The sequence below is a fragment of the Triturus cristatus genome, chromosome 9 (assembly GCF_964204655.1).
Source record: "Triturus cristatus chromosome 9, aTriCri1.1, whole genome shotgun sequence".
Taxonomy (NCBI): Eukaryota; Metazoa; Chordata; class Amphibia; order Caudata; family Salamandridae; genus Triturus; species Triturus cristatus.
In genome coordinates, this window is record NC_140592.1 from 1,213,625,338 (window position 1) to 1,213,646,519 (window position 21,182).

At 47.5% G+C, this 21,182-nt stretch overlaps 1 protein-coding gene across 2 annotated transcripts in view; it reads right to left on the reverse strand.

The window, feature by feature from the left end:
* PSEN1 (presenilin 1) overlaps positions 1-21,182 on the reverse strand; it is a 241,125-nt gene that overhangs the window by 60,235 nt on the left and 159,708 nt on the right. For both annotated transcript variants that reach the window (XM_085627269.1, XM_085627270.1), the window contains 2 exons: positions 20,316-20,402; positions 6,486-6,671 (listed from right to left, as the gene is read on the reverse strand). In XM_085627269.1, the coding sequence (XP_085483395.1) occupies positions 6,486-6,671; positions 20,316-20,402 (273 nt within the window). The remainder of the gene's footprint in view (positions 1-6,485; positions 6,672-20,315; positions 20,403-21,182) is intronic.

Consider the following 21,182-nt stretch of genomic DNA (forward strand, 5'->3'; position numbering starts at 1 on the left):
GAACACCTACAGGCAATAAATGAATAGTCCTGTATGAAAACAAATATTTTAGTATCATAAGTGTTCACATCTCCAGTCGTTTCAAACTCATTCCTAAAATGTCTATCTTTTTTAGCTCCATTACTTGGTGGCCAGGCCAACAGCTGTCTGGAATGACATGAGTGACAACATTTACAATCACTCAAAAACATTATAATTTCCTTGTTTATCCACATTTCAAAAAAATACAAACTCTTGTATATCTGTATTCATCTGTGAAATCAATAAAAACGGAAAACACGGAGCCTTAATTATACCCTAATGCACTTGTAATAAGGTGGACAGCATATGTATCACACTTGTCTGCCAAACTCTAACTCAGTACAAAAGGGGGTGGTGATGGACGGAGCATCAGAACCAATCAAACACTCACACCCAGTCAACAGATCTGGGTTTGATCCATCACCGTTCTTTAGCCCACTCTGCCACCCCAGTTCAGACATGGCCATATGCAAATCAGTCTGACCCTGTGCCTCATGGGAACAGTCCAGCCCGAACTGCCAAGCCATGCCTCCCTGGACCGGAAACAAGCTTCCTAGGACCGGTTTCTGGCATTTCAGCCATCTTCAGCCAGGCTTGCTTGAATCCAGTGGCAAAGTGAGCAAGGGACTCACGTCTGAGCATACCCTGCTAACTTATGGCGAACAAAGCGGTACAAAAGGGGGTGGGGATGGACGGAGCATCAGAACCAATCAAACACTCACACCCAGTCAAGAGATCTGGGTTTAATCCATCACTGTTCTTTAGCCCACTCTGCCACCCCAGTTCAGACATGGCCATATGCAAATCAGTCTGACCCTGTGCCTCATGGGAACAGTCCAGCTTGTACTGCTTTGTTCGCCATAAGTTGGCAGGGTATGCTCAGACGTGAGTCCCTTGCTCACTTTGCCACTGGATTCAAGCAAGCCTGGCTGAAGACGGCTGAAATGCCAGAAACCGGTCCTAGGAAGCTTGTTTCCGGTCCAGGGAAGACATGGCTTGGCAGTTCGGGCTGGACTGTTCCCATGAGGCACAGGGTCAGACTGATTTGCATATGGCCATGTCTGAACTGGGGTGGCAGAGTGGGCTAAAGAACGGTGATGGATTAAACCCACATCTCTTGACTGGGTGTGAGTGTTTGATTGGTTCTGATGCTCAGTCCTTCACCACCCCCTTTTGTACCAAAACTCTAAATCAGGGCATATGTCTGCTAGATTTGGAGGTATTTGGTATGTGTGTTTTACTCCAGATCACAATCATTACATTTTTGTTAGCATTTACGAGAGTTTGAGATATTGGCATTGTAAATGATCATGCCTTCTATTTATGTGTTGTTTTTAAATTGATAAATAAAAGGCATTGTCATTTACAATGCCAATAGCCTAAACTCTCGCAAATGTGTGACCTATTGCAAATGCGTTCGAGCTATGCATTTTTTTTTAAAAAAGCATTAGGAGAGAGCGTATTCTGCTTGCACCAGCAGGCAGGACAAAGCTATTTGAGAAAATAGTGCTCGGAGGTTGTAATTAAAGCCTACTGAATAACAACAACTCTAACTACTAAGCCTATTGATAAATGAACAGTTACAGTTTACAGTGGACCATGACACAAGCAAATGAAAAATATGGGGAGAGTGGGCGGAGCTTCAAGTCCCTAGTCTTGTGCAGTACAGATAACAGACACAAGCGCGTCTTACAGCATCAAACATAGCCAAGAACTCTACGATACCCAATCAAATTCATCCCTACATGCAATCGAAGGATTACAATAAAATACCTTGTGGGCAGAATTTCACCAATGCTGTGCCCAGCGTGTGAAATGCCCTTTATATGAGCAGAATTCAACCTTTTACAATTAGGAAAAAATAAAACACTTCTATTTCTAGAGCGAAAGCAAAACCACAGCGTAATTTCTGCAAATTCTTTATACAATAGAGACTTCACCAACGCAGACTGAATTACAATGGTCCTAACCTACCACACTCTAGGTCACTGCAGATATTCTGTAGATGAATCAAGCCTTTGCTCTGCAATTAGTCTTGCAGACACAACGGCCATTGCATCCAGCATCAATCTCAGCAAGTTGAAGCAGGGTTTGACTGCACTAACTACCCAAAACTCCCGGATATTGACCTGGTCCAATCCAGTGAGAACTACTCTGATATTTATGAGGGGAGTATTCATCCCACTCACAAATTCACGAAGAATGCTGTTCCAGGTGAACAGAGTGATGGCTGAATACTATAGTGAGGACTAGTTAGGCAGGGGCCAGAGATTGTTCTGCAGGCATCAATACTTGCTTCCCACCCATATCTAGTCCTCCACCCTGGATCACTCCTCCGATTGGGTCACTGAAGATCTAGATGTGCATGTTAATTGAAAAGTGCAGGAATATAAATTTACAAACTAGCACTGGAAATGCATTCAAACTACCTTAGATAATGCCAAAGCTGAACAAAGACAATGGCAAATCTATTGCTTAAATCTCATTGGCTCTCTTCTACACCACCTAAAATCAACTAGTACGTACTATCAATAATCTACTTTCTCAGCCATAAACAACCATCCCACAATGCAGATCTTGCTTCCTACAAACCCTTAACACACGTCTGACTGTTCCGCCCGAACCCTCCTACACCCCGAGATTACCCTAGACCCACACTGCCAGGTTCTCTGTATTCATTTCAGCATAACCCACAGAGCTCATGATTATACCAAAATTGCCATCTCTGTATATGATCCATTTGATTTTTTCAATCCTCAAACTGTGAAGACTCTACTTAACATCTTTTTAATCAGGAAGTCAAATCTGGCATCTTCCAGTCATGTTCTACTGTGATGCCACCTCTATCATCAAGCCACCTGACGGATGTATGTCGTTACAACGCACACTTTTACAACGCATGCACTTACAACGCATTTTTTACAACGCAACATCCACTACAACGCATTCCATTACATCGCATGACACTACAACGCATTTTTAAAAACTACCTTTACAACGCATTCCATTACATCGCATACTACCTTTACAACGCATACCATTACAACGCATAATATTACATTGCATTTAAGGTAAGTGTTGGATAGTATGGGGGTAAAAATTACTATTCTAACTCCAGGGGGTGCAACAGTAGGGTAAGTGTTGGATAATATTATGCGTTGTAATGGTATGCGTTGTAAAGGTAGTATGCGATGTAATGGAATGCGTTGTAAAGGTAGTTTTTAAAAATGCGTTGTAGTGTCATGCGATGTAATGGAATGCGTTGTAGTGGATGTTGCGTTGTAAAAATTGCGTTGTAAGTGTAGTGCGTTGTAATAGTTACGTTGTAAAGGTTGTTCCCCTCACCTGACAGGTCTTGCCACCTCTTCAAACTGCCATCCAGTATCCCTGTTGCCTTTATTCCCTAAAATACTGAAACACCTTGTCTTTACTAGTTTTATCCTATTTCCTTATTTCCCCTTCAGTCGGAGTTCTATGATCTTCACTCCACAGAAACGACCTTCATGTAGATAGCCAATTTGCTAACCACGACCAGCTCTCTTCCACTACGTAATCGGTCTGCTGCCTTTGACAATGTTGCTCATCTACCCTATTATCCCCTCTGCCATCAGGACTAGCACCTCCTTACCACAGTACCAAATGGGTTTAACAAAGAACCATGTCCCGTCACTTAAAATAGACTAGTGAGCTCTTACGATGAAAATGTAACCCTAACCTTACATGTAAGTGTAGTTTGTGATTTATCTTTTCACATATAATATGTTTGTTCATCCATGCTGTTGTGACACACAGAGGTGCTATTGCTCCATAGCAAGTTCGTTCATGCTAGACTGACAACCACCAAATATTAAGCCTTGTGTTGAGAAAAGGCTGGCTTATAGCACATATTTGGATGAAATGGTATTCAGCTGTGCTGTAATAAATAGATTGGCAATGCATATCAGTTTGACCCAAACTGACCTAACGCCACAGGAACACCAAAAGGAAAGGGAACCAAAAGGCATGTGACAACTTTAGATTGCCAGTAGAAAGCTATCCACTGGCCACTTAGGAAAGAACCAGTCATGACTGCTGGAGACCAAAGTAGATCCAGTTAACATGTACCTGTCAAATACCTTTCACAGGAAGAAGTGACTAACAAAAGAGCATATATGAGATATGTTTCACATGCAAATAAGCTGGAATATTTAAGAAAAGGAAAGAGTGAGTGTTAGACCTGTCATCCTTGGTTTGGCTTTTTGCCTTCAGGCCTCCTGTCTGGCCGACTTCTTTTTTGCTAGCCTTAATACTCTGCACACTTTATCACTATTAACTAGTGCTAATGTGTTTGTGCTCTCTTCTTAAAACATGGTAAGATTGGCGTATACCCAAATGGCATATTTAATTTACTTGTAAGTCCATAGTAAGGTGGCATTACCTGTGCCCAGGGCTTGTAAATTAAAAGCTCCTTACTAGCGGGCTTGCAGCACTGACTGTGCCACCCACTTAAGTAGCACCTTAAACTTGTCTCAGGCCTGTCATTGCAGCCTGTGTGTGCAGTTTTAAAAACCTTGTGGGTGCACTTTTTAGTTTTACATGTCCTGACAGGGAATAACTCTTAAATTCATTTTTCACTATTGAAAGACCTACCTCTCCATAGGACAGCTTGGAGTTACCTTGTTATATTTAATAAGTCGTAATTTCCAAAAGGGATCAGATAACCAGTTCATGTTTGGAATCTGTGGAATTGTAATGAAAAATCATAACTTATGGTGAAGTCAGATTTTAAATTACAATTTTGAAAATGTCACTTTTAGAAAGTTGGCATTTTCCTGCAGTAGCCATTTGATGCCTACGTCACATGACTGGATGTAGTCGACAGTTGGGCTTTGAATATTCCCCCTAAGTAGTCACACACAATAGGAAGCTTAGGTGTGCCTGGATGGGCCTTCACTGGCAGGGTGGGAGGGAGATGCTGGGCACATCCCCGCTTACACTTGAATTGGCTGTGGCCTGCCTCCACACAAAGGGCTGCATATCCCTGTAGTTAGTCTGGAGCCAGGTCAAGGAAGGCAGGGCACCTGTGCACTTTAAAGGCCTGGCTCTAGAAGCTTCTCCCCACTGGGTATAAATACTGGACCTCAGACAACAACTCGAGTACACTTCTGGACCTGTGGATACTCTGCCAGGAAGAAGGACTGCCATTCTATTGGACTGCTGCCCAGCTATGCTGACCTGCTGCCCTCATACCTGGGTGTGAAGGACTGGACCTGCATCTGTTTTCTCAGGACCCCAAGGTGACTTCCAAGGGCGAGTTGGTTGGCCTCCAGACTTAAGCCTCAGGGCCAGAAGGGTCCAACAACGTTGAAGCCAGCACCTGGACTCTGCCATCTGTGAGTTAACACAGACAAGTGGTGCCACCCCAGTCGTGGACCCTTGGAAGTGAGCCTAAGGTGCTCTGCCAGCCTCTGCGAATCCAGCGGAACCAACGAATCTCCTTTGCTGTGCAGCACAACTCTTAACAGAAATGACCCATCGCTGCTGCGTGTATCGATATCGCTGCAAGAACCAGCATCGCAACCAATCACCCATCAGAACTGCAGCTGTGCGACGCATCCTCGCAGTAGGCCTTCGCATCCCTCATCAACGGCTGCCTGGACAACTATGTTGGACGGCACATCACAGCCTTGCAGCTCCTCAGAACGACCCATCGCCCTGACTGCGCAACACATCCTCGACACCGGACTTCGCATTGCAAGCCCTTGTCAATGGATCCTCAACGACAACGCAGGACCTTGCATAGCAGCCTCTTCGCACCTTCAAACGACCTCAGCTTAGTGAAGAATCTTCGACACGGCTCCTTGCAACGCTCCACAAACCAGGATTTAAGGGACTTTGTTCAGCGGACCAAACTGGGTCACTGCAGCTGGCCAGTGCCCCTTCGTGGTCTGACTAAACTTTTGACTTTGTCCCAGTCTGGCGTGACCAGATGTCCATAGTTGACGCTTTGTGTTTTTTGGCACTATTTTTATTGCAATCTTTAAAATTGCATATCTCAGGTTCTTCTGATTGGATTTCTGTCATTTTGTTTTATTTATTAAAAATAACTATTTTTCTACCTTGATGTGGGATTCTACCTATTTGTGTGGTGTTTTACACTTTATTATTGTTTGAAGTGTTACACAAATACTTTACACATCGCCTGCAAGTTAAGTCTGACTTCTCTGTTCTAAGCTACCAGAGGCTTGAGCACAGGTTAATTTAGGGCTGGCTTGTGCCTCACCGTAACAAGGATTGTGATAGCTGCTTGACCAGAGTTCACACCCCAGTCAACCAACTACCCCAATTTCTTACACTGAGGACAAATATCCTGTCCATTAATTGTACACTTAGAATACAAATCTTTAGTCAATCTGGGTAAATTCCCAAGTAAGAACTGAGGTGTTGTACATTATTGCTGAAAATACTTGGGAAAAGGTACTCACTTTCTTCAGGATCCTCAGCTGGCGGGTTGTTGTGGGGCATTGCTTGAACAGCAGCTCGTGTTTCTGGAGTGGATTCATAGGGGCCAATGGTCTGATCCCTCTGCTGCTGCCACTGAGGACCAAAGCCACCCTCATCCTCCACAGGAACCTCAATGTCTGGTTTGTTAGCTGGGTCTCGCGTCTTAGCTAAAACAAGAGAGAAGAGTTGAATGCTTTGTACATGTAAAGATTTTTTTTTTTCTTAACTCATCATCAAGGGCAAAACAGGCAGAGGCGGCGACAGAGTAATGAAAATAATTTTAGAAAACAATCATGAAAATGCTGACAATATCCTGAACGTGCAGTGATGTGGTTAGAAAAGTGGAACAGCCGGGGGTCGTGGCCGAGCCGAGGACCAAGATGGCTGCTCGGCACTGAAGCTCTAAAGGACCTGCCGATGTATGGCCGCCTGTCGGCATGAATTAGTGCACCCCTATCCCCATGGCCAAGTGGCATCGGGGGAATTAAGTGAGGGGATCCTGATGTACCTGCTGGATGACACCTGGATTGCTGCCAAGGTCTGTTGCCACCCTGTCGGCAATTGCAGCCTGAAGCAGTCCTCAAAGGCCCCGTGGCCAAGGGTGAGCCTGAGGGCGGGGTGGCGCTTCTGCCTGGTTGGCTAGCCCCCGGTTGCTGTGAGCCCTGCTGGACGTTGCTGCTGTGTGACCTAACTCCACTGCGACGTCCTGCCTATGCCGGTAGGCCATTCCGGCCCGGGAGCGGAGAGCAGCAGCCGCTGAGGGAGATGAGCCGGGCTTGGACGGTGTCTCCAGAGTGTGCGTGCGGCCCTGTGCCTCTGCCCAGCCGCTGCCGGTTGCTCCCTGGGTACAGCTCTGCCGCGGGCCCTCTTGTTCCCTCCCGGTTTTCCCCCATGGGGGGTGCCGGTGGGCCCTCAGCCCATCTTTGGACACTGCCCTGTGGGGCGGATCCTGCTGGCTTGGCTGGTGGCGCATATCGGAGTGCCTCATCCCCAATGTTTACTGCATGGGGCGGTATCAATCCTTGTGGTGAGGGTACCTCTGGATCCCGGTATTGTCGTACACAGCTGAACACCGTTTGATTAGGCAGTCCTTCCTTTTTTTCTGGCAGATCTTTTTCTACTCTCTATTACTGACTACGCCTGATCTCTGTGCCCCAGCGGTGCTGATTGCTGACTGGAACTGTTGGTCGGTGCCTTCCCACACAGGGTGGCTTGAGTGTAGCCTGACCTGCCTCTGATACCTGCCTTACAATCACTTGGTTGGTGGTTGGTTTGGACCTACTATTGTGCCCTAGAGCAATTTTACTGTGCGCAGTCGTGATTGCAACATAATTGGACTATTCCTAACTTGCTCTCATAACGGTGCAATGGGCCTAAGTTATCCTAAGAAGCGGCATCTTAATTTTGGCTCGACCAGACCTCTTTGGCATCAGAACTCGGAGGACCACACTTAGGGAGACTCTGTTCCGTCTACGTCCAATGCTTCCCCCCTTGAGTGAGCAGCTGAAATAATGGCGGAGCTGAAATTTGGTTTCAAGGCTATAGACTCTTGTTTCGACGCTCTCTCTATGCAGCTAGATGGTATGCACGAACGCATGCAGAGGCATGAAACTAGATTAGACGCTACTGAGCAACGAATCTCTGACAGAGAATGGCGGCACTACGATTTTATTTATTTATTTATTTATGATGAATAAATGATTTGAGAAGATGGAGCGAACTCTCAAAGTGATGGCTACGAAAAGTGAAGATTTGGAGGGACGTTCCCGCCGGGACAACATTTGCATTGTGGGGGCGCCCGAGACCACCAACTCGGTCACATGGATACCTTTGTTGAGAACCTATTAGTCCAACTCTTTGTTAGGCACTCTTTCACAGCTGCATTCATGATTAAGCAGGCACACAGGACTCCTGATCCGTGACTGATACAGGGGGAGACGCCTCATCATTGCCAGGCTCCTCCACTACTGGGATTGTGATATCGCCTGGCCCGTAAAGGGCCACTGCACTATCGGGGTATGACTGTGTCACTGTACCCAGACTTTACATCACAGGTGCAGGACGCGCACACCGTAAATTGAATATGCTACTTACCAGTATGCATCTGTTCTTGGCATGTAGGGCTGCTGACATTCATATCTGTGCATAGATCGCCGCCTAGTGTTGGGTCCGGATGTTTGCACGTTGTTGTCCTGGAAGAGTCTTCGAAGTATCCTTGGATAGGTGACTCCTCCCCTGGACTACAGTGCGCATGGGCATCCTCTCCATCCTCAGATTGTTTTTCGCCATTGTGGCAGTGATGGAGTAGATACAGAAAGTGATGACCATGCTTGCAATAATTCTGAGAGCTGCAGCTGCGACAGGCGCCGGGGAGGAGGGAGGGCGATATGAATGTCAGCAGCCCTACATGCCAAGAACAGATGCATACTGGTAAGTAGCATATTCAGTTCGAGGCATGTGGGCTGCTGAATTCATATCTGTGCATAGAATACATAGCAGTGCCCTCTATTGGCGGCGGCTACCCGTGCCAGCTGCAGCGGTCTGAAAAAGTGTTTTGAGAACAGCCTGTCCTACAGCTGCCTGCTGTTTTGACTGCACATCTACGCAATAGTGTTTTGTAAATGTGTGTGTAGTGGACCATGTGGCTGCTCTGCATATATCATGCAGGGGAATATTTCCTAGGAAGGCCATGGAAGCCCCCAACTTGCGTGTTGAGTGGGCTCGTGGTGGAATAGTTAATGTGCGTTTTGCCTTTTGATAACAGATTTGAATACACTTAACTATCCATCTGGCTATCCCTGCTTTGGAGATGGCGTTACCTTTGTGGTGTGGGGCAAAGGCAACGAACAGTTGTTTTGTCTTCCTGAAGGGTTTAGTCCTGTCGATGTAGTACATGAGGGCCCTCCGTACATCTAGTGTATGTAATGCCCTCTCTGCAACAGTTTGTGGGTTTTGGAAGAAAACGGGCAGTTCAATAGTCTGGTTCATGTGGAACTGCGATATTACCTTGGGCATGAATTTGGGGTTGGTACGTAGTACGACCCTGTTGGCGTGAACCTGAATAAATGGCTCTTGAACGGTTAGTGCCTGGAGTTCACTAACTCTTCTTAGGGAAGTGATCGCTACCAGGAAGGCTACTTTCCAGGTAAGGAATTGAATCTCGCATGAGTGTAGAGGTTCAAAGGGTGGACCCATCAGGCGTGTGAGGACCAAGTTGAGGTTCCACATTGGAGCCGGTGGGTGACTAGGTGGAATGACTCGTTTGAGTCCTTCCAAGAATGCTTTGATGGCAGGCACTCTGAAGAGAGAGAGGTGCTGCCTGGTTTGCAGATAGGCTGATATTGCGGTCAAATGGACACGTATAGAGGTGTACGCCAGATTGCATCGGTATAGGTGTAAGAGGTAACATATGATGTTGTGGATGGATGCGTCCAGCGGGTTAATGTCATTATTACCGCAATAAATGACGAACCGTTTCCATTTGGCTGCATAGCAAGCTCTTGTAGTGGGTCTCCTGGCCTCCTTGATGATGTCCATACAGTCAGGTGGCAGATTGAGATAGCCAAACTCTAGGACTTCAGGAGCCAGATCGCCAGGTTCAGCTGTTGCGGATCTGGGTGCTGAACCTCTCCATGGTTCTGCGTCAAATGCGCGGGTTTGATCCGCAGCCTTTGATGCGGTACCACGGAAAGTTCGAGGAAGGTGGTGTACCACGGCTGGCGTGCCCACGTGGGAGCAACTAGGACGAGTGTCAGGGAGTGTTGTCGGAGTTTGCGAGCCACCAGCGGTATCAACGGTGCTGGGGGAAAAGCGTACGCAAATTTGCCGGACCAGTTCATCCATATCGCATTGCCCTGCGACTGCGGGTGTGGGAATCTGGCGGCGAAGCTTTGGCATTTTGCGTTTTCGCTTGTCGCGAATAGGTCTATTTCTGGGTGACCCCACTGCTGGAAGTACGGTTGGAGTACCGATGGGTGTAACTCCCACTCGTGCATCTGGTGGCTGTGTCTGCTGAGCAGATCCGCCATCTGGTTGTCCTTGCCGGGGAGGTGTTCCGCCATGAGGAACATGTTCCTCTGAATGGCCCACTTCCACATGCTCTGAGCCAGATGAGACAACTGTGGAGAGTGTGTCCCTCCCTGCTTCTGTATGTAGTACATTGCGGTCATGTTGTCCGTCCGGATCAACACGACCTTGTTGCACAGATGTACTTTGAAAGCCTTCATGGCCAGGAAGATTGCCATCAGTTCCAGAAGGTTGATGTGCATCTTCCTCTGTTGTGTCGTCCATAGTCCCTGCACTGTGTAGTGGAGTACATGAGCTCCCCATCCCTGGAGAGACGCGTCCGCTGTCAGTACTATTTGTGGAACAGGCTCTTGGAACGGTCGGCCCTTGCAAAGGTTTTGTGGATTCCACCAATGCAGAGAGTTGTATGCCCGACCGCTCACCAACACTAGGTCTTTCAACTGTCCTTGAGCCTGATTCCACCGACGTGCTAGGCACTCCTGAAGTGGGCGCATATGTAATCTCGCGTGCGGGACTATGAAGATGCAGGAGGCCATCATGCCTATCAACTGCATAAACACTCGCGCTGGAAGCGAGTGGTTGGGTCTGAACTTGGAGATCAGCGCTTGTATGCCGTTGATCCTCACTAAATTTGGCTGAGCTGTGGCCGCCAGAGTGTCTATAGTCGCACCTAGGTACTGTTGTACGTGTGCGGGCTGGAGATGAGACTTTGGGTAATTTAGTGAGAATCCCAGACTGTGAAGAAGGTGAATGGTACGGGACACGTGGCTTGCACATTGCTGGGCTGATCTCGCTTGAACGAGCCAGTCGTCTAGGTAGGGGTAGACGTGTATGTGCTGTCTCCGTAAATGTGCCGCCACCGTAGCTAGGCACTTTGTGAAAACCCTGGGCGCTGTTGTCACGCCGAAGGGAAGGACTTTGAACTGATAGTGCTGCCCCTGAACAGTGAACCTGAGGTATTTTTTGTGTGAGGGGTGGATGGGTATGTGAAAATACGCATCCTTGAGGTCCAGTGATGCTAGGAAGTCTCCCTGCTGGAGAAGCGGAAGGACTTGCTGTAGAGTGAGCATGTGAAAGTTCTCCGAAAGAATGTACTGGTTCAGGGGTCTCAGGTCTAATATAGGCCTGAGCGACCCGTCCTTTTTTGGAATTAAGAAGTAGAGGGAGTAAACCCCCGTGCCCCGCTCGTGGACGGGTACGACCTCGATAGCGCCTTTTAGAAGCATACTTTCTACCTCTTGCTGTAAGAGCGTCAAGTGCTCTGAGGACATAGGACGGTTTCTTGGTGGTATTGTGGGTGGAGTGGAAGTTAACTCCAGACAGTAACCGTATTTTATAATATCTTTGACCCACCTGTCCGTGGTGATGGAGTTCCACGTGGACAGGAACCGTTGTAGCCTTCCCCCGACAGGTGTTATGTGGTCGGGAGGAAGGGAGAGGGCGTCACTGCTTGTTCTTGGGGGAGGACCTGGTGTTGCCGTAGCCACGTCCTCTGCCCTTGGTACTGGAGCCACGATAGCCACCTCGGGTGTTCTTATCGTAGGTGGTCTGCGTATTACCCTTGTTATATGTTTGTTGTGACCCCTGTCCTCTGCCTGCTCCCTTGTTTCCGGGGCGACGAAAGGAGCCGCTCCGAAAGGACTGAGTTTGTAGGGCGCCCATGGACTTTGCAGTGTCCGTGTCCTTTTTTATCTTCTCGAGGGTGGCGTCAACCTCAGGCCCGAACAAAAAGTCGGGGTTGACGGGCTGATTAAGGATATTGTTTTGTACCTCAGGCTTGAATCCTGAGATACGTAGCCAGGCTTGACGTCGTAGGATGACGCTAGTGTTGATGGCCCTGGCAGCCGTGTCAGCAGCGTCTAGTGCACATTTGATGGCAGCATTTGTGAGTAGCTGTCCCTCTCTGATAAGGATTTCTGCACCTTCTTTGTAGGGGTCAGGGAGGTGTTGAAGGAGTTGCTCCATTGTGTCATAGTGCGCCCTATCGTAGCGAGCGAGGAGCGCTTGAGTGTTAGCTATGCGCCATATGCTTGCAGCTTGTGCGGCAACTCGCTTGCCGGCGGTCTCCAGCACCTTGGACTCCTTGTCCGGGGGAGGAGCGTCACCCGTTGTCTGCGAGTGTGCCCTCTTGCGGGCATTCGCCACAACGATGGAGTCGAGCGGTAATTGTCCTCTGATGTAAGTAGGATCTCCAGGTGCTGATCTGTATTTCTTATCGATCCTGGGGTTTATCACTCGTGCCCTGGTGGGTTCCCTGAAAATGTCAGTGGCTGGCTTAAGGACCCCCTTCAACATTGGCAGAGTCTTTACATGTCTTTCTGAGGATGCAAAGGTGTCCATTAGAAAGTCATCTTCGATGATATCAGAGTGAAGCTGTACATCATGGTTGTTCGCCGCCCGTTCAATCAGAGCGTTGAACGCCGCAGTATCCTCTGTGGGTGACGTTTTTGCCCCATATAGTTGTGGGTCCTGTGCATCAAGAGGTGCACTGGGGTCTGCAGGGTCGCCCCAAGTTTGGTCAGGGTCCTGCTGGTCATCAGGGTCCGTGTCCACATGGTAGGGGACTTGTTCACCCATGTAGTCCTCCAATGCATCCGTGTCGGAGCGTGTGGGGGAGGCCCGGTGTGGATCCTGGTAGGGTGAATGAAAGGGTTCATACAGGAGAGGTTCTGTGTCCACAGGCAGCTTCCTCTTTAGCGGGATCCTGAAAGGTTCCAATGGCGGTTCCGAAGTTATCCTTCGGTCGTGGAGAATCATCCTGCCAGTGTCGGCGTCGATGACGCGTGACGGAGACGGCTCGACAGGCGTAACCGCAGTTTTGGTGGCCTGTGTCCTGAGTTGAAACGCCTTCGGGATTGTGGATGGAGGCAAGCCGAAGGTAATGCTGGTCGGCACCGACGAAACCGCTGGATCGATCGAACCCGACTGGTCCTGGAGGGCAGCCTTGGTTTTGCAGCCTGGCATTGCGCCAGGCCGTACTCGGGGCGCCTTAGAGGTCGTGGCCCCCGCCAGGGTCGTCGAGGCGGCTGCAGATATCTTCTGCGCCCGTGGTGCATCGAGCCGAGGTGCGGAGATCACCGTCGACGTCTTCGACACGTAAGGTTTCGGTGTCGTCGAGGGAGTGCTGCGAGGCGTAGCAGGCGGGACGGCCCTCGGTGTCGGTGGCGTCGACGCCGGTAACCGAGCAGGTTTTTCGGCGCCGATGGCCTTCTTCCGTTTGTCGACTCCCATGTCGCCCGTCTCGAGTTCGGCACCGAAGTCCCCCTTGGTGCGGTCGGTGCCGACACGGTGCGCCGGCGTCGAAGGTGTTGAAGGCCTCGATCCGACTAGCGCCACTTTCAGTTTCGGTTTCGTAGGAACCTGAGCAGCTTTCGGTTTCGGTTTCGTGGAAGGGAAACCAGCTGGCTTAAGCGGTAATGGCTGCCGCTGAACGTCCGAGGCCGGGCCCGAGGGCGGGGCCGAAGGACTGCGTGATAGGTCTCGGGTAAGGCCCGAAGGCGATCCCTCGACCGGAGCCATAGTCTGTGGCACTGGTGAATTCTCGGTTTGAACAGGTAGGCCTTGTTCATCATCGGAGCTACTCTCTTCGGCCCCTAAGGCCTCCTCGTCGTCTCCTACCTCGGTGTCGTCTTCACCTCTGTGGAAGAGTGACTCGTCGGCCTCGTCCGATCCGGGTTCTTGGTCGGAAACGGGACTGGAGGGTAAGACTTCTACTTCTTCGACGTCGTCCGCGTCGTCGAAGATGTCAGCTGGGGCCGGTGCCGCGTGCTGCGCTTCGAGCCGCGCCGCTCGACGATTCCGCAGAGTCTTCTTTGAACGGAACCGGGCACAGGCCATACATGTCGACTCGTCGTGGTCCGGCGAAAGGCATTTGTTGCACACCGGATGGACGTCGATGTGTGGGTACTTCGCATTACATACCGGACACCTTTTGAATGGCGTCCTCGATTCCATCGTCGAAGTAGTTGATGGACAGGTAAATGCGAACAAAGTCGGTGCTGAAAGTTAGTAAACTAACAGAGAGTATCGAAAACCGATCGATAAACAGTACCGACGCGAACTAAAGGCCTTGTGGCCTCGACAAAATTTTTTCCTAACTTGAGCTAAGATAGCACATCCGAACCCAATGGCGGAAAAAAACAATCTGAGGATGGAGAGGATGCCCATGCGCACTGTAGTCCAGGGGAGGAGTCACCTATCCAAGGATACTTCGAAGACTCTTCCAGGACAACAACGTGCAAACATCCGGACCCAACACTAGGCGGCGATCTATGCACAGATATGAATTCAGCAGCCCACATGCCTCGAACATACTGATGTCAATCGTCTGCTACAGAAGTACAATGTGAGCTACGCAATGATGTACCCTGCTCGCTTGCGGATTCAGTTAGCTGGTCGACAATATATCTTTGATTCGCCGGGGGATGCCGTCCTTTTCTGCAAGCAGCTGGGATTTGGAGCTAAGGACCGCCCCTCTGCTCGTTCGCCGAGCCCACCATCCAAAGACTTGCAGACTACTCCACAGTCCTGAAGGCATGCGGGCTGTGTAAAATTATAGGCTGCAAACTTTACTCCCCTTCCCCACATGCTGTTCAATATGCAGTAATGAGGCACTATATACGATTCGTTCAATTAATGTATTCTGTTTGAAAGACTGATATAATCTTAGTTTACCACCACTGTTTCATCACTGCATTTCTCCCTATGAGCTTTGCCATACCCCAAGGAGTATTCCGTCTGCTTCTGGGCATTAATGGGCTTCACTGGGTTTACAAAAAACAAAAAAACAAAAAATTCTCCTTCGGTGTGGGTGGTGTGCTGTTTCACCGTTGTAATATGTTGTTCTATATACAGAGGTTGTACTATCATTTATGCCATGGATTATCTATATACATACGCACAGTCATGTACCCACTGTACCGAGTATGGGGCCGCCGATTAACTGTGCTGGGATTATGCCCCTTTTAAGTATAACATGGAACATTAGTGGGCTGAATAATCCTCGGAAAGGGAGACAAATCCTCTCCTATTTGACCAGGCATGGCGTTCAGCCTATGCTCCTGCCTGGGGAGCCAACCGTATCTTTGCTAGGTATAGCTCCTAATCCAGGGGGGGGGGATTTGCATTTTATTCCATAAAAGTATTCCCTTCGTTGCACGGAAGACAACTGCTGATCCAGAGGGTTGCTTTCTTTTAGTTGCTGGTACACTCGCAGCAAGATCTTTTTTGCTAGTCAATGTCTATGCCCCAAATGTGGACTCTCCAGATTTCCTTTATGAGCTCGCCACTCACATAACCCGTATACATGCTTATCATGTCCTCATGGGTGGCGATTTTAATCTAGTCCTGCACCCTGCCCTTGACTCTCCTGGCTCCTCTCATGTCGCCAGGCCACAGGCCATGCATGTTCTTTCCAGTCTATTGAACTCTTTCCATCTTGCAGATGCCTGGAGATCCAGACACCCACACAGCAGAGATTATACATTTTATTCTGCCCCCCAGTGTCTGGACACAAATATCTGTACAGCTAAACATGCTGGTGTCCTTCGTTCCATTAGACTGGAATTGGCCGACGTCAAGAAAAAACTGCTATTATTATTATTATTTACCATGGCATGTTTCCAAGAAGGTGGTACAAGGCCATTGGTGATAGAAAGATTTATAACATCCAGTATGACCGGTAGCACCACATCTTCAACCTTACACAAAAGGTGAGGAGAGGCAGGGTCAAGAGGTGAGCCCGACTTTATTTGCACAATAATATCTGATAGGGTATCCAGGTCCAGGAGTGGAAATTCCTCCAGCGTGTGCTTAATGTGGTCCAGAGGCCTGTTTATAGTAGGGCGGTCCCTGGTCACCGGGACAAGGAGATCACTGGGACATGGGGAGTCTGGAAACGTGTTATATATATAGTCTGAATTTTTCCCTGAAAATATTCTGCAAGTTCATTGCATCGATCGGAGGTTATTCCTGTAGAAGTATTGGTGGAGAGGCAGCTCCACGAGGGTCTTCGCGATACGAAAGATTTCTCTGGGGGCATTAGCCACTGAATACTTTTTTTCTTCGAAATAAAGTGCCTGAGCTTTTTAAATTTCTGCTTGATAGCATTTTATGGACTCTCTATATTTCATTTTGCTTGACTCACTATAGTCCTTCCTCCATTTCCTCTCCAGTCGTTTACAGGTATGTTCAAGCAGTCTAAGCTTGGGTGAATACCACGGAAAGATTTTCTCTCCATCTAACGGTGGGTAGTTTTAACAGGAATGTCCAGTGAGGACTCTATCTAGTGTGTAAATGTCTCGGATGATAGGACAGTGCTTGGGTTTTGAGTTATTAAGCACAGCAGATCAAGACTCTGTAGAAAGTTTGGCCCAAGGGCGGGCTTTCCTGGTGCTCGGTTCCCAAGGATCACGTTGGGTGAAAGATTTTAAGGAAAAAGGGATCAGTGAATGATCTGACCAAGGTAGGGGAATGGGTGTCTGAACTGCCAGCTCCATGTTATTGGTAAACACAGGGTCTAAAGTATGGCCTTTAATATGTGTGGGCCCTATGACTTTTTGTATTACTTGAATTGCTGCAAGGTTTTGGGCGAGTTCCAAGGCATTAGTTTTACTTGGGTCGTCAAAATGTAGGTTAAAATCAGCTAGGAGCGCAAGGTTAGTGAATGAGCTTGCCAAAGAGGCCGCCACTTCCGGAAGAGCTAAGGAGAAGCTGACCCAGCACACCCTGTCCACATATCGTTTACATACCGTGGGCGATTTATTTACTAACTCTGACTTACGGCCTATTTCCTCGCTGACTGAGGGCCATGATGCGCCCTACATGGATAGATTTATCTTACACAGGCTACATGGTACTCGGCATGCCACTCTTCCTTCATACCCTAAGTAACCTAATGACTTCCCACTCTTCACTATGATAATCACAGTCCTAGATAATGCTCATCTAGTGTCCCACATATATCACACTTGCATATGGCTGAAACCTATTGGGGCAGAATGAGCGAGGGCTGCATGGGAGATGGATCTGGGGTGCTTACCTGATAAAATGTGGTATTATTGTTGTGCGCAAATTGGGCTGATCTCCAATAACCATTGTCATGTTATTACATTTTAAGTACTTGCACCGTGCCTATGCTACCCCCTGGTTTCTGGCTCACTTTGACCCGACTAGGTCGCATCGCTGCCCCAGGTGTGCGGCAGAATATGCTGATTTCGCCAACTGGGCTTGGAATGGAGTCCTATCCTTACATTTTAGGAAGCTGTCCACTCCACACTATCACGCATGACGGGCCAGACACTCGCACCAAACCCACTATTAGCCCTATTAGGCTATGTTAAGCCAATACATACAAGTGCTCCGCCATATACTGCAATTGCACGCAACAGGTTGCTCTACATTGGTGTGGTGCCTCCAGCCCCACTGAAGCGGCATGGCTGCGAGACTTGACATATTGTGATATTACAGTTGAGTATATGCCTCTTTATAGCCTCCGTCTTCGTGACCAAAGGACATATGGCAACTGCTCAGAGACTTTTGTTGCTCTCAACCCCTGACACTGACAAGAATGTGGACATTGTTCTGTACCTCAATGATGGAGGGTATATAACATATACTTCGGTTCGTATGTCTATGATGTACTGCATTATTGTCCATTTCCGCATTTCTTTCTGATGTCCTAACACCTCTTAACATTTCCTCCCATTGCCACTTCCTTTCATATTTGAGTGGTCCCCTTTCGATGCAGTTCCAATGTGCGGTTCAAGTAAAGTAGATATGATGTCCAGATTATATGATTTAGACCTAGCTGCTAGAGATGCTGATTACTTCAAACATACTTTGGTTGGTTTCATCAAATTTGCAGCCACCAGGTCAAGGTCTAGATAAATCTTTCAGAAAAAACAGGTCTTTGATATCATGAAATAGGGTTGAAACAGATGCATTTCAAAACTACCTCATTTCAAAATGTAGACAACATTAAGATTTGAGAGAAGACCAAAAATTATTCATAAGAGCAATTATGAGCGAATACAGATAAAATGGCAGAGCCCAGTCAGGGATCTCACCCTCAAAAAAAGAAAAGGAACTAATGGCCAACTACCACTGCACTGTGCATTGTGGTGCTTAATGACTGCTTGTATGCGTGTGAAGTAGTTTTTATGACCTTTCTTTTTAAAAAAGAATAAATTAAAAGTGGTCTATAGGTAATACCTCTCAGAGTGCCGCATTACGATGGGTTCGGACCACAACCGACAGATTGTCGGTTGTTGTCTGAACCGCATCTACTGCTGTGGTCCAACCGATGCATTCAGATGTGTGCGGTCAGAGGCACAAGTCGGAGGGACCGACCGACACCTTCCGACGGGCTCATGGAGCCTGTCAGTCGGTTGGAAGCTCCTCATAATCCCGTAAAGACGGCATTCCACCGTCGGGATTATGATGTAGACATGGAAAGGCTGTCAGAAAGTGACATTGCGGCCACTAGCAGGGCCCCCTTCCTCCCCTGGCCCTCCGCATCTGGGCCTGGGGGGGCAATCCCTGCACCGTGTGGCAGGCACCATGAGGTGCCTGCCACACGGTGCAGGGATTTTTACAAACTCCCATTTCTCAATGGGAGCATGTGCTGCGGGCGATTTCCGCCCACCGCACAAGCTCCTACAGAGAAATTGGAGTTTGCAACCGCACCATGTGCAGTTGCATCGTAATCAGGTGTTCTGGATGGCCAACCTTATGGTCGGTGGGTTACCTCTATTAATATACTACATCACGATGAGTATTCTTTGGGTGCGTGGAATTACACCACGCTATTCTTCATAATAAGTCTTATTTAGGGTCCGATGGGAAGTCCTAAGATGAAGAGACTCAGTAAGGAGTTGGGAAGGAAATGATTCCTTTTATTTTAATTACCCTCACACACCCTAGTGGTGTCATGCTTCATCATCGGATCACTCCGACGCCTAAAAGTCAGGGTGGGCTCAACCATATTCCAGGAAGCTCTTTATGATAAAATGACCAGGGAGAATAAAGATTAAAAAAACACAAGCAAATCCCAGTATCCCTTTATTCTTAGATTTGCTAGGGTCGTTCAAAATATAAAATGAGGGGTCAAATTGGAGTATTTATGGTCCTATGACCCTAATGCCCACATTTTTCAGTCCTGCAAGGGCCTGAATAGGTCCCGGACTTTCTTCAGGGCAACAAAAAAAATCACCCTCCCTGGAAAAATGCAGAAGGAGATTCCCTATACTGCTTTGAATAAAGGGCAGGTAGCTGCTCCTTGTTTTTGATAAAAGATCATTTATCCTTTTTAATCCTCTTAACACTCCATCCATTCATGGAAGAGGAAACTCATCTCCGGGCACCACACGGGTTAAAAGGGCAGCCCTGTAGTCAAACAAACATCAAGGGTCCTACCCCACTCTGCCACCTACTCGGTGCGGGATCCCCGGGCTTTTCACCAAAAAAGTGACATCTTAATCAGGGCCAGAGTGTTTTAAACCAGTTTTTAATTTTTAAATGGGATTGCTAATATTGATTATACACCTGTTTTTATTAAACGAAAATGTTTTTTTTTCTTTACACACATTGTTTAGTTATGATTGTCAAAATATTTCAAGTACTGATGTTTGATCATGCACATGGGCAACAATATTTAGTCTTTATGCATATAGATGAAGATCATATGAGAGAGAATCATGTTTTCAAACATAACTTTGAACTGCAACATAAAAATAATCCTATTTACATGTATTCAAATGGGTAACAGATGACATTTAAGAATGTACCTTGTGCACTGCGGCGGGAGCTTTCAGCACCTTGTAAGTCATTTGTGGGATTTGCATCTGCCATATTTACCAGCCATATCATGGTAGCTGTGGAAAAAAGAAAAGTCTTGATTATTGCTTAGAAAAGGCAGAAATATTATGTTCCAAGCAATTCAGTCATAAAAAAATAAAAAATCTGTGGCTGCTATATAAAAGTTTAAAAAAAAACTATTTTATATGAGGTTATTACAGACCTGGCAGCCACTGCCCTCACTCAGTACAACTGAATCGCAAGGTTCGGCTGTCATCGTTTACGTTTCATCTACTTCATACCTCAAAGCGCTTATGAGTGAAATGGAAGCGAATTCTGACAGCTCACTGGCAATGGAGTTTCCTATCATCATCATCAATTTGTCTTTATTTCGGTCACCAGGACCATAAAAGAGTACAAATAATGCAACAGTAATTATACAAAGTAAAATAGCGATAATGATTCAAAAACATAAACAATTAGACTAAAATCATCAAAATAATTCATTCGGTTGAAAGGACTTAAAACAGTGCGTACGGATAAACCACATTGAGGTTAAAAATTTTGCAACCGCAAATACAATAGGAGCAGAAAGATCTGATTTCAATATTCTGTAAGCTGGGGCATGCTGTCTGAAACCCATATTTCTGAGAATGGGACGGAGCCAGTAATTCCTTGGTCTTTGATAGGCCGGGCAGAAAAATATAACATGCAAATCTGTTTCACGGGAGTGCGCACAAGTAGGGCATTGGGCTGTGTGATTTGAATGTGCCCACAGAGCCGTATATGCCCTAAGGGGTAGTGTGTTAAAGCGCCATTGCATGAAAAGTTTCCTAGTCAATGATGGGCCCATATCA